The sequence below is a fragment of the Buteo buteo genome, chromosome 19, assembly GCF_964188355.1.
Source record: "Buteo buteo chromosome 19, bButBut1.hap1.1, whole genome shotgun sequence".
In the NCBI taxonomy this organism is placed as follows: Eukaryota; Metazoa; Chordata; class Aves; order Accipitriformes; family Accipitridae; genus Buteo; species Buteo buteo.
This window is the reverse complement of record NC_134189.1, coordinates 3,521,031-3,534,230: the sequence shown is the minus strand read 5'-3', so window position 1 is coordinate 3,534,230 and position 13,200 is coordinate 3,521,031. Positions and strand designations below refer to the sequence as shown.

At 43.5% G+C, this 13,200-nt stretch overlaps 1 protein-coding gene across 1 annotated transcript; it reads left to right on the top strand.

The window, feature by feature from the left end:
• Positions 1–1,095: 1,095 nt before the first annotated feature.
• On the top strand, positions 1,096–9,926 carry RASD2 (RASD family member 2). The gene is made up of 3 exons (XM_075051221.1): positions 1,096–1,805; positions 5,835–6,114; positions 7,648–9,926. The coding sequence occupies exons 2-3, from the start codon at positions 5,844–5,846 to the stop codon at positions 8,175–8,177; spliced, it is 801 nt and encodes a 266-aa protein (XP_074907322.1). The 5' UTR covers positions 1,096–1,805; positions 5,835–5,843; the 3' UTR covers positions 8,178–9,926.
• Positions 9,927–13,200: the final 3,274 nt, after the last annotated feature.

The window sequence follows — 13,200 nt, the reverse complement described above, 5'->3', positions numbered from 1 at the left end:
ACCTCCCTGAGCTCGGAGGAGAAGGAGGAGAAAAAGCAAAGCATCTCAGGAATTCCTCAAAAGCTGCCAGAATTGTTGGGGGGGGTCTGGAGATGAAACAGACGAGGTAGTTGGAGGAATCTTTGTGTTCAGCGAAGAGTAAATCTGCTCAAAGAAAAAGAGAGAGAACTGTGGGAGACCTGAAACTATATTCGGATTTGGGAGATCATGACTCCCTTCCATTTTCTTATTGTCAAAATATCTTGAAAATCTCAAAGTGTTTTTCTTCCTTTTTTTTTTCCCCTTCCAATTAGGAGTTTTAAGTGGGAAATGCTGAAATACTTCATTTCAAATCTTTCAAAATCAATCTTTTTGACATCTCTTAAAATAGACTTGTAGATCTAAACTATTACTTCAGCTCAAAAAGGAGAAAAAAAAGTGAAATAAACTGCAAACATGATTTTTCATTTGGGCTTGAACAAGCTCCTTGAATTCACCTTAATTTTTCTTTGTTTGTCTTCTTTTTCTGACCCTTGGTCCCCCACACTTGCAGTTTGTTTGACCTTTTTTTACATTTTTATTACCCAGCTCTAGTTTAGTTTCTCATTTATTTAAATGTTCCTAAAAGAACAGCAGTTACACATTATTCTTATTTCTTAATCAAACCAACCAGCAATCCTCACGTAACATCTTCGAGGTTGAGGGAACAGGAGAAAGTATTCCATACGGCAAAAGAATTACAGGAATTATGGACAGAAAGCCCCTACTTGGGAAATGAGTCAGTCTGCTTCTGTCTAGCAGAAAAGATCAGCACAGAAGTATAGAGCCTTTAGAAACAGCTTATGAATTTACAGCTTGAAAAGTAAGTGAAGTCTCTGTGTCTCTTGTACACATACGCTAACTCATTCCCCACACATGCATACATAGAGGTCTCTGGTGGAAAGACAGGGAACATGCAGTCTGCAATGCATATGAACTTTCTGTTTAGAGGAAAAAAGAAAAGATTTTTTTCAATAGGCACAAAATCCCACCCCCTCAGCACCCCTCCTTCCCCTGTGTCTGACACTGACTTCAAGGGAGGAGTTGAGCCAATTATCTGTGAGTCCTACAGAAGGAAAATCTGCAATTTGCCAGTAGTTGTGAGAGCGAGAGGGAGAAAGGCAGGGAGGGAAGAAGAAAGACTTAATTGGCAAATGTAAAGAAAAGCCCTTTCTGTCCTAGAAAGAGAATATTTTAAAGCAAATCTCAGACCAGAAGAAAAGAAGCTCGTGGGGGGGGGGGGGTGCCAGGCAAGACCTTGGGAAGCATAGGTTCACCACAGACAACTTCCATGCGCCCACTGATTTTTCCCCATAGGGTCTGAGGCGGTGCAGAGGCAGGGTGGGCCAGCTGGATGCACCCAGGACCCTGCACGACTAGGTGTTGCTCCAGAGACCCCTTCCCACCAGCAGAGCCTACGAAGCTTGGAAGGAAAGCCCGTGGGAGTGGGAGAGACTCTGCCTCTCCTTCTCTCCAACTGAGGCTGTGAGAAGAAGAGTTCATCTCACCAAAGGGAAAAGCTATCACTGGTTCGGAGACCCTTCTTTAGCCCATGTCGGTCGCCTGATCCGGTACTTACCATCCATGGGGGAACGCCCTCTGGAGCCCTGCGGTCCTTCCCAATCCTGCTAAGTTCCCAGGAAATACTGGTGAAGAACTGAGCCCAGAGCAAGCAACGTGGGATCCGCAGAACAACAACCCTTTACAGCAGCAGCCGTCTCTGATTAAAATTATCAGCTTCATCAGACTGCACCAAGACCCAGGACTGCTCCTCCAAGGAAAGAGAGGTAAGAAAGTAGCATAGAGCTTGGGATGAAAGTAGGAAACAACCATCCCACAGGAGTGATTGTGGTGTGCATGAAAATTACAGGGTTACTAGCAGTGACTAACAAGTGACAGGTCTGTTATGCATGGCATAGTTTGCTTCTGTCTATGTCCTTTTTAGCTCGATGCAGTGAATTACATTGGGATGGCAAACAGAGCTGAAGACTGTGGAGTGCAAGAGAGGTAGTTCAGAAGTCTGTTCATGGATAGGGAGTGGTAGGGAGCATACCCCCGACGGACGGACGGAAAACTAAGGTGTAAAAGCTGTAGGCAGGTTGAATGAAGAATGTCTTCCTTCGATATCTCTCCCCAGATGCTCAGGATCAAATCTGTCAGCACCTCACTGGAATTCAGACAAGGGCTCTTCAGAGCATGCAAAAGCAGGTGCATTGTCATTCACTCCGCTGTCTGCCTATGAAACAATCAGGGGTGGTTAGCAGGTAGAAGATGACACAGGGAGTCCAAAGAAATGGGGTTCAGTGTTGGTTTTGGACAGCTGTTTCAGCTTTCTCTGGGCATATGAGCTTTTCCCTTTATTAAGTGCAGATAATACTCATTACCTACATTTCTAAGGCATTTTTAAATCCCAGTGCTGTACCAATATAAAATACTAATGTAAAGTTTCTAGCATCAAGCCAGTGCATAAAGCAGAAGGTACCACTGGGAATTAATCTATGCTTAAGCATTTAATAAACTGGAAGGAAAAGATGTAGATTAAAGCCAGCTGGAGGTTGTTTGTCTCCTCACTCTCTTCTGATTGATTTTGCTTTATTTAGTACATGAACATGTGGTCTCTTTCTGTTTCCTTTCTTCTGCCTTTAATCTTTTTCAATGTATGAGTCCCTGTGCTCTCTCCCACCCCTGAGTGTGAAGGCTGAAGCTTCATTCTTTTTCTGAGGAGGAAATAAGACAGATTGTATTGAACTGGAGAAAAACTGGAGTGGGGGGATAAGAAGAGAGAGCACAAAACACAAACATAAACTCCCAGTTCAACGGCACACTCTGAGTCAGATTTGCAGCAGAGGTGATGAGATGAGTAGCAACCCCATGAGTCAAAGTGCTGAAAAGCATCTTTTGACTTCATGTGAAATGAAATGCAGTCAGGAAAGCACCAGAGCACTTGACTGAATGCCTTGACAGGTGGAACAAGGACTTCATAAAGTGACTATTTAATACACTAAAATCTGCGTGTCCTCACACCCCTTTTTCCCCTTCAGCACATCTACATCTTTGGGGCAAAGTCTCCTGAAATAAGCATGTGTCCGCACATAGGATTCTGCCTTTGATGGGGTGGGAGGCAGTGTGGTTTAATGACCAGAGATGCAAGGGTGAGGAAAGGTGGGAAGGAGAAGGAGGTTGAAAGGTAGGATTCCCAGAATGCATTCACGCTTCCCATTTGTTTGACCTTGGGTGGTCAGACAGCTTCCCTGTGCCTTACTCTCCCCATCTGCGGGTAGCTGTGGCAGCAATTCCTTCTCCAAGCTGTTCAGTATATAGTGGCATTAACTGAGGTCCAAAGCAGTGGAATGCATTTCAAGGTGGAGGACAGAAGTGCACTAAAAGTGCAAAAATAACCCTCCAAGCAGCTGCAGTGACACAGTCCACCTCCTTTGCTGTGTAACAGGAGTTTCTCTAATCACCAGCAGCTCGCTGGTTACCTGTCAGTCAGCAGTGTCATTTGCAGGATTTTGGCTTGTAAAGCTTGTAAAGCTGCTGACCAGGATCAGGTCCCCCAGCGTGCACATTCTGTACAGGACATACAAGGCATTTGCTTAAAAAGCATAACTGTGCTCACTTCCAGGTGCTGCTGCACCAAGGTGTACGAAACTCATCTTCAGCAGGTATGAACCAACACAGTCCACTTGCCCTCATGCAGCTCCAATGGTCCATCCCAGTCTGAAGAGCTGACTCATTTCTAAATACTGAACCTGGGCTGTAGAGAAGTTTGTAGTTTTTCTCACAAAATCTATCTCCCTGCTTTTCTCTGTCAGCTAAATAAAGCCCGAGAGGGTGAAAGGAAGCATCCCAAAGCAGCTCTGTCACCATTTGTCTGCCCATGGATGCAAGACAGTATTGACTGGCTATGTAGGAAAGGGCTGAGCCAGGGTACATGGCAGTGTTGTTTCAGAGATTGCATTTGGTGTTTCTGCAGTGTTGGAGATGGGTCCTGTTCTAAATAAAACACAGAGTCCATTCCAAATACCAGGTGCGCTCCTTGCCGTCATTCCACCACAGCAATTCTAACAGTACCATAACTCTGCATGCGTGTGTCCGTTCAAAGTTATGTTCTGACATTACTGTCTGGCTCTAATATTATGCTGTCCTGCCCGCTGACTATAATTCAGGGTGTAAGCTACTCTGAGAAAAGCATTGCATTTTCTTCTGTGCTTTAGATAGGGCTGAATGTGCTGTTGGCGTGCAGCAAATTATAGCAATACTAATAAATAATAGCATTTTGCGGTTGCCTTGGGCTATAGCACAGCGCTTGTAATGATGCTGGATCAGAATTCCAGAGACTTCTTTATTTAGCAGTGACTGTATCTTCACTGCTGCTTTGGTGCTTAGCACATGTTAAACAAAGTAAAAGATTTTAAGCTTTTGACTGAGATAAGTGTCAGCTACATAAAAGCTTGGGAGACAAAATTCACTCGAGGGAAAGATAGGAATCCAGATCTTGACCCAGAAATGGTCTTCCAGTGTACATAAAGTACTCGCATTGTAATACTAAATAAACAACACCTAAGTTAAATAAACGCCACAGTGGGAACTTGATTATTCTTTAATAAGATCCTAGTAACTAAAATAAACTCTGTCAAAAATGTGCCTCCTTTGCTTTAATGGTTACCTTTCCCCACACAGGGGTTATATTTTTCCTTTCAGCACACAATTCATTTGAACTGGTACATGAAAAATGCCTGAGCAACCCTCTTTTTTTTTTTCATCAAAGTTTTCTGCATCTGAGTGCTACGTCAAAATGCGATCTCCAAGGTCTTGAGACTCATTTTAGTTGTCAGGGGTTGGAGATCTTGTCTAATAGCTATTTAAGATGGCTGTCCTTCATCTTTTCTCCTGCTTGTACTTAGCACCCGTGAAGACTGTGACACTCACAACAGCTGTGTATGTATAAAGACTGAAAGTCCTATGAAATCTACGTTTCTGCAGTTCCATCCATTGCCAGCCATCCCGCTGCAATGCTGATAGTTTGTTGACAGGGAGTTCCCACACCACCAGTCCAAACAGCAAGATTAAAATCTGGTTTCTAAAAGGTCACTAAAGGCACAGATCTATGAATTTATCATTGGCCAGTGTTATTTTGTAGCTCAAACTCCCTGCATCAGCAATGACGGTTGTATGGGACCAGCTGTTTAAAGTTACTGAGATATCTAGCTTCCACTGATGTCAAGCATGATTTTTGTTTCTGTCCGACTTTTGGTTGCTCTCAGAAGATGAGTATTATGCGCAGCTCCTATTTAGGCAACCAAACAAAGTGATCTAGGCTTCTAGTGGAGGTCTAGCTTCTAATGGCAGCTGCAGTGGATGCAGTATATTGGGAAATCTGACCTCTGTGTTTATGTATCTAAATGAGAACCAAGGTCTACTGAAAAATCTGGTAGTGTCTAAGTGACGCAAATGGTGGGAAGGATCCTGGTGTCTAAGTTGAAGCACAGCTGATAAAATTAGCCCTTAATGTTTAAGTGAAATGAAATAGCAAATTACAGTTCAAAACCATGCTATTTTCAGTGTAAATGCCTTCATTTTTATATGACTTGAAAAGAAAAAACACAACAAAAAAAAAACCAAAACCACTCCCTGGAAATTAGACTGAAAAAATTAAGCATTTCCAATGAAAAGACTTCTGTACGGACCATTGATCTACTAACCAGGACTGTGCTCCAGAGCACTCTTTGACAAGCTTGTGATAAGGAGCTGCCCTACTCCATCTTCCTTTTAGTTTCTGGTCTTTCCTTCAACTCTGTTATTTCCTCTTTCAGGACAAAGCAATGATGAAGACCATGTCCGGTGGAAACTGCACCCTGAACGTGCCAGCCAAGAACTCGTACCGCATGGTAGTGCTGGGAGCCTCCAGGGTGGGGAAAAGCTCCATTGTCTCACGCTTTCTCAATGGTCGGTTTGAGGACCAGTACACTCCCACCATTGAGGATTTTCATCGCAAGGTCTACAATATCCGGGGAGACATGTATCAGCTGGATATCCTGGACACCTCTGGGAATCACCCTTTCCCTGCTATGAGGAGGCTTTCCATCCTGACAGGTGAGAAAGTGGGGGGAAGTTTGCAGATGGGGAACAGTGGGTGAAGGATTATAAGGATAGACATTAACTTGAAAACTGTAGCCTGGAGATGACCGTTTCTTGGGAGGTAGCTAAGGGGACTGATTGATTTTGTTGTAAGATGCACTTCTCTAGAGAGATATTTCCCGGCCAGGATGCTCCAGGCACTATAGGGAGTGCATTGACCACAGAGGAGAAGTCCACTGGGTGAAGGTTCAAAATTGAGGTTTCACCCTAGTTTGTTTCCCTCCTACCTTCCCCTCCTGCTCCATATTTTTTATTGCAGTCACAAATAAATGGCTGAATAAGATATCATGGGCATAAAGAGCAACAAAGGACAAAATAAGCATGTCAGTACAAGACACAAGGAGTGAAAAACAAATGTAAAATGGACAGGAAAGGAATTCTAACCAAGAAAATATCAAAGATTTTTTTTTCCTAAAATTTCCAGCCTGATTCCCTTGATTTGATATTCCAGTAAAAGGATAGCTCTACTTTTACCCTTTCTCCTTGGTCTATGGTTAATCAAATGTGTTAAAGGCAAAAAAAGGAAAATGGTGGGCTCGCTTTGTGCATTTTCATTGTCAAGCACTTCCTGTTGTGAGCTAAGAAGTATTCTTTAATTTTGAAAATGACAGTGGAGATATATTCAGCCACAGCTCACAACAAACCTGCTTTCTGGATTTGCTACCTACCCCTCTAGCTAGCCAGTGAAACATGACGTTCACGTCTGACCAGGCTAGCGTCCACGTTCAGTGAGGTCCTAAGGCCAGTTTCTGGCATGTGGATGTGAGCTTTTGTCCCTGAAAGCTCTCTTAGCATGTTCCACATGAATGTCATTCAACAGGCAATGATTTGCATTATTTTACATTTGCAAAAGGAATTGTAAGTCAGGAAATGTCAAAAGGAAATGCCAGGGGATCTGTGTCATTTATGTATTTCTTTTTTTCCATGGTCTGTTTCTCTTAAGCAAATGAAATGACAGAAGAGCACTGCACACTGGGAAACCTCTCATTCCTAACTTAGGCATGTGGGTCTGACTAGCTGTAAATCTTCTGTTCAGGTGTTTCTTTGTGTATTGTGTAATCAAAAGGCCAAGGCTGAGCGGCTACTACTCTCCACTCTTCCTGGTGTCAGAACAGGCTGTGTTTTACAAAGAGATATGAATGAAAGGAAGAAAAAAGAAAAGCAATGCAGCAGAGCTGAGATAGAAATATGTTTACAAAAGAGAGTAAAATGGACAATAACTTGCAAGTCCAGTGCAACCTAGGAACAAAATCGGATATGACTGAAATAACATCATAGCCAAAAGTCTTTTCCATAGCATTACAGAAAGGTGTGGGGAGTTGAATTAAAAGAACTGGAATTAAAGTACAGCTGAGTGAATAGATTCAAAAGGACCAAACAAAAAATATGGGGAGGAGATGGCAAATAAACCTATTGCTTTTTTAAAATTAGCTCCTCTGACACAGGCTTCAGCCAACAAGCTCTTACAGTATCTTTTTTTAATTGCAGGGGATGTTTTTATCCTGGTATTCAGCCTGGACAACAGAGAATCCTTTGATGAGGTCAAGAGGCTCCAGAAACAGATCCTTGAGGTCAAATCCTGCCTGAAGAACAAGACCAAGGAATCAGCTGACCTCCCCATGGTGATCTGCGGCAACAAAAATGACCACAGTGAAGTCTTCCGCAAGGTACGCTCAGATGAAGGCGAGAACCTTGTCTCCAGTGACGAAAACTGCGCTTATTTCGAAGTTTCAGCCAAGAAGAACACCAATGTGGATGAGATGTTCTATGTCCTCTTCAGCATGGCCAAGCTACCTCATGAGATGAGCCCTTCCCTCCACAGGAAAATCTCCATCCAGTACGGTGACACTTTCCAACAGAAATCCTTCCGGATGCGCCGAGTCAAGGACATGGATGCCTACGGCATGATCTCTCCCTTTGCTCGCCGGCCAAGCGTCAACAGTGACCTGAAGTATATCAAATCGAAAGTTCTTAGGGAAGGTCAGTCTAGGGAGCGGGAGAAATGCACGATCCAGTGAAGGGGGCTTGCACTCCTGTCTGAAGTCATCATCCACATGCAGTGCCTTAAAGAAAAATGGTCTGTGGAAGCACAGAATGGGTTCATGGGGTTCATCGAGAAAACCCAACATGGAGAAAGGATAACTCTTCCTGCAGATTCTGCTGAGTCACAAATGTAAATAACATTGTCCTCGTAAATGACTGGGAAAAATCATGCCTGATATGAGTGCATTTCTCTGTCTTTGTAATGTAGTCCCTCTTCATTCCCCTTTTTGTTTAAAGAATATAGACCTGAGAAGTAAAGACATTTCAACCTCATCCTTACAAAGTAGGTCAAAATGCACAGAAGGCATTAACAGTTACGCAGCATGCAGCTCTTGCTAAGAGAGAGGAGGTTACGTGTGTGTGTGTGTGTGTGTCTGCGTGTCTGTGTGCATGCATGTGTGGAGCACTCCTTTAAAAAAATGGGACTTGCATTTCAAAGGGCAGCAGTCTCAACTGAGGTTTCCCAGATTGGGAGTGGACTCTATATACAGACGCATGACTAACTCGCTTCTGAGGGGACCTGCGTTAAGAAGAACTTGATTTTATATTTGCTGGGACACTTATCATTTGACATTGACATGAATGTTGTTTTGTATTATAGATTTTATTTGGGATTTGGTTTTTTTTATTGTGTGGGGGTGGGTTCTTAGCAAAATCAGACGGCAAGTGTGTTCGTTTGATATCAAAACAGTGTCTACTTTCTAGCAGTGAAAGGTGTTTTTCATCTGTAAACCTATGTAATATGTACATTGATTGAAAGTGAAATTGTTCTGCAAAAAGCCAATACATTTGACTGCTTTGCAAGCCTGGTGTGATATTGTTTCTCAAAGTAGCCACACCGACTCTGAATACCATAGTACAAATGCCACCCTTTGCCTTGCTGGCCACCAGAGCAATGGTTCCTTCCTCTGCCTGTATCAGCCAAGACTGACCAGATTCACGTGTAGGCTTAGACCACTTCAGAGGCAGGACTGGGTTTTCCTTCAAAATTAAGAACTGAACGGTTGTAGGGCCAGCTCCATCACATTTCTTCTGTTAACATGCCTCTAGTCATTTTGTTCATGGTTTTCCCTGTTGTCTGATAAAGGTTGCCTTGATGGAAACCTTTGCACTGCAGAAGTCCTTCAGAACAGAAGCCTTGTGCTGGCTGTCCGAACAGGGCTGAACTGGCTGGCCAGATTAATCTGGGGCTGTCTATTCACTTCTTACCTTTCTTAGCCCAGTCCAGGCTTCCTTGTCTTCAGGTCTCTCCCTGTTCTGCTTCTGGCTTTGTTGTTCAACATGTTCCTGTATGCCCTCAAAGCCCAATATATTCTCTCAGATGTGAGCTTGCCACTCTCGCTGACTTGAATGAGATGTGTGCACACATAACTGTGGGCAAAGCATGGCCCCAAGACTGTACACGACAGTAAAGTATATATATTATATATACCTCAAAATGACTTTCAGGTATCTTGTCACTCCCTCACCCTCAAATTCTGTTCTTGGCTGTATCTGCCTTGCTGTGTCCCGGGCAGAGCTGTGAGCTAGTTCATGCTATAATTTGACAGGAAACCAAGAATGATGGTTGTCTGTAAAAATTAGCCTCCGGGCCTCAAAATCCCATATTCATTTATCAGCTCCACCCTTCATTGGTACTGTATATTGACTGGTAAAATACACTGTTCTTTTATTCCTGTTGCCAGAGCAGCACCTTTCAGACCACGTCCCCCTCCCTATCTATAAATATGTAGACGGTTTATGATTAAACCTGTTTTATTTATTAGCTGTGTCCTGGTTCTTTTTACTTTCTCCAAAAATAATGAGGAAGGTTCTATTTTTTTTGTTGTGCAGCTACAGCTAGGCATGTGAGTTGTGGGTTGAGAGCCCTGATGAGATCTCCAGTAAGTTCTGGAAGAGCCTTTTATGTTCTCCAGACACCAGGGGCTACACATTTGTCTGTTTGGAGCAGAACTGTGTCTATATCTACATATTTTTATCTATCTATCTATCTATCTATCTGAACATTAATTTATATATACAGCTATCCGCACAAGCAGAAGCAGACAGTTACTCTTTCCCATGCTGCCTCCAACACAAGACAACTCTGTCCTTCATGCACAGAGCTGGCATGCTGATCCCTGGTGCAATCTAACGTGATCTCTGCAGAGACATCACTGTTGCTCTCAGCAGTTTCTCCATCCTACCATGGATGAGTCTTGGTCCCCCTGAGCCCACACCCACCTCTCTATACTCTCCACCAAAGTGCACGACTACTGAATGTACCAGTCATCAAGCCCTGGGACTCACATGCCACAGCGACATGGGGAGGGTTGAGTGAGAAAGGTATGAGCACTGGCCATTGGTTGGGTTAAGGGGCTTCAGGAAGCTAAAAGAGAACTCTTTGCACTATAGACCATGTGCTGCCTTACTGACCCTACGTCCGCTCTCCCCGGCCTGCTGGATAAAGCTGAATTTTTAAAGAACCTTCCTAATCATCAAGTCTCTGCCTTTGTCTTACAACACTGACCTTACAATTATTTTCCCTACTGTCCTTCCATCTCCACAAAGACATCAGCTTTCCTCACCCTTCCGTGTCCTCCCATTCCTGCCTTTTCCACCACGGATATGAAGCCACAGGGCATGGAAAAACATTGCAGTGACAACAAGGGCACAAGAGTAGGGGTAGTGGGAGACCAAGGAGCAGGTGCTCACAGAGATATGCTGGATCCCATGGGAAGGCCAGTGAGCCCCAGCTTCACAGTCCAGCTTGGCCTGCCAATGCTCAGGGTGAGAAGCATCTGAGAAACTGTCCGGGAATGAAGATGAAGCAGCATTACAGTCACCCACAGAAACAAATGACAATAAGCAAGTAATCTTATTAAACTAATCCTAGTCTTCTCTCTGCATTTTGTTACTGATGGTAATTGCTTTTGAAGTTAGATTATCATGCTCCTGAGGACATTTATTTTTTTGCTTTTATTATATCATTAGAGTAATTCTATTAATATTCATATATTATTGGGGTTTCTAGAAGTGCTTACAGCCCCTAAACCAGACAGTATATGTATCAGTTGTTTATTCACAGTTAGCAGCCATTACGTTCTGTGAAAAGGGCTGGGACGGGAAAACAGAGAGCAAGGCTACCTGTCTGCACAGGGGGTATAAGGTAAGGCAGGAAGAGGAAAGGGGAATTGTTTCTTCCCTGCTGACCGCTGAATGTGTCTGACTGTAAGACAGAGCAGGGAAGGGGTTCATGGGAAACTCAATTATGTGTGTGCAGAAACTGCAAGACCCTGAAAGGAGCAAAGAGCAGACCTACAGCCAGGCCTTGGAGGCAATGGAAAGAGAAACAACTTTTTTTTTTCCCCCTTGGGATTCAAGGGACCTGCACAGAACTTACTGTAACCCAAGAAGTCATGAAAATGCACAGGACTAAGGGCAAGTCTGGAGGAAGGGATCCATCCGGCAAAGATGCTGCGAGCAGGTGTACCCTTATTTGGTCTTACCTAGCATAATTAAGTTGCTTTATTCCAATAGCTACCTTGTCCTACACTGCAGTATATAAAACCTAGCATTAGTAATACAAAGCCTCACTGATGTTCTTCACGTACTTACTTTCAGGACAAGGAGCAGGGACATATACCTGACTGAGGATCAGTCACAGCCGTGGGACAAGACAGGGCTGAAATCTATTTTGTGCATTGCTCTACACAGCAAGAAAGTCCTTGTCCTGAAGAAATTACAAGTCAACACATTATAGGAGCTACTATAAATAATAACAAAAATCTAATTAAGCCACAGGGTCAGTACAAATCAGGAAGGAAATGGTGGTCATGGTGAATTAAGTAAAAAATAAATTGAGGGTGGGAAGGGCAGAGCAAAAGCCTGTTTTGACATCCAGAGGACTAAATTAGGCTTCTGTTCTGAAGGATCCCCAGGAGGACTGCTGCCACCAGGCCAGCCTGATGCTAGAGAGAGGCTTTCATGGTGCAGCCTCACAAAGAGCATTGTCTCCTTGAGACCCCAGGGTGCAATAGGTCTGATTGTCTGGGAGGCTGAAGGGCTTGTTATTATCACAAAGGCAAGTAGGAAATGGTGGGATAATTTTTAAAAGGGCAGCAGAAGAGAAAAGAGCTTCAGAAGGGGGCTCACAAAGGTAAGATGGGAATAGGAGGTTGGGTGGATAAAGAATAGAAAAGACAGGCTAGAGTGTATGCTATAAAATGTACCTTTCACCTTTATTTCATCCTTCTCTACACACAAGTCAAAACTGAAGACATTTTATTTAGTTTTTTGTACTTCCTCAAATGTTAACCACCACTGACCGCTGTGTAGGACCCAGCCCACACCTCTCATCACACTTTTTGCTGCTTTAGCTTTACCCTCCTGTCATGTACCATATTGTGGGCTGCCTTGCTAGCCCTGTCCCAGTGTCTTGGCTAGGGTAGAAGGTTATAGGCAGAGGTGTTTTTGAAGTAAGTGGTGATTATTTGATTTAATTTTAAATCATTACCACTCTTGGGGGTTTTATTAGCATTATTGTTTCTGTAAAATTGCATGGTGGCAGGCTCAGAATAAAGGGTCTCCTTGGAAAAATATATAAAACGTGATATAATGTACATTTTCCCCACTGGTTTCTATAGCAACAGCCTCTTCTCTGCACTTAGAAAGAGCAGAGAATTTGCAGGGGGGAAGATGAGTAGCAGTGGCTCTGCCCTAGATCTTTCACCTCTGAGTCCTCATGGGAAGTTCTCCTCCCTTCAGTTTCTGTTATGTGGAGAAACAAAGACCATTAGCCAGACCCACTTCACAGACCACTCAATATGTCTGGTAAAGCTGTGGGGTGGATATGCTACCATAGATAAGAAAGTAATTTCCACGATATGACTGTAAACTGGAGCATTGCTCCCAGCACAGTACCTGACATGGGGAATACACATCGCAAACTGCTATAAACACAACTTCTGTGCTCGGGTTTGGTTAGAGCTAGCTATGAGCCTTGCCCAACTTCTCTCT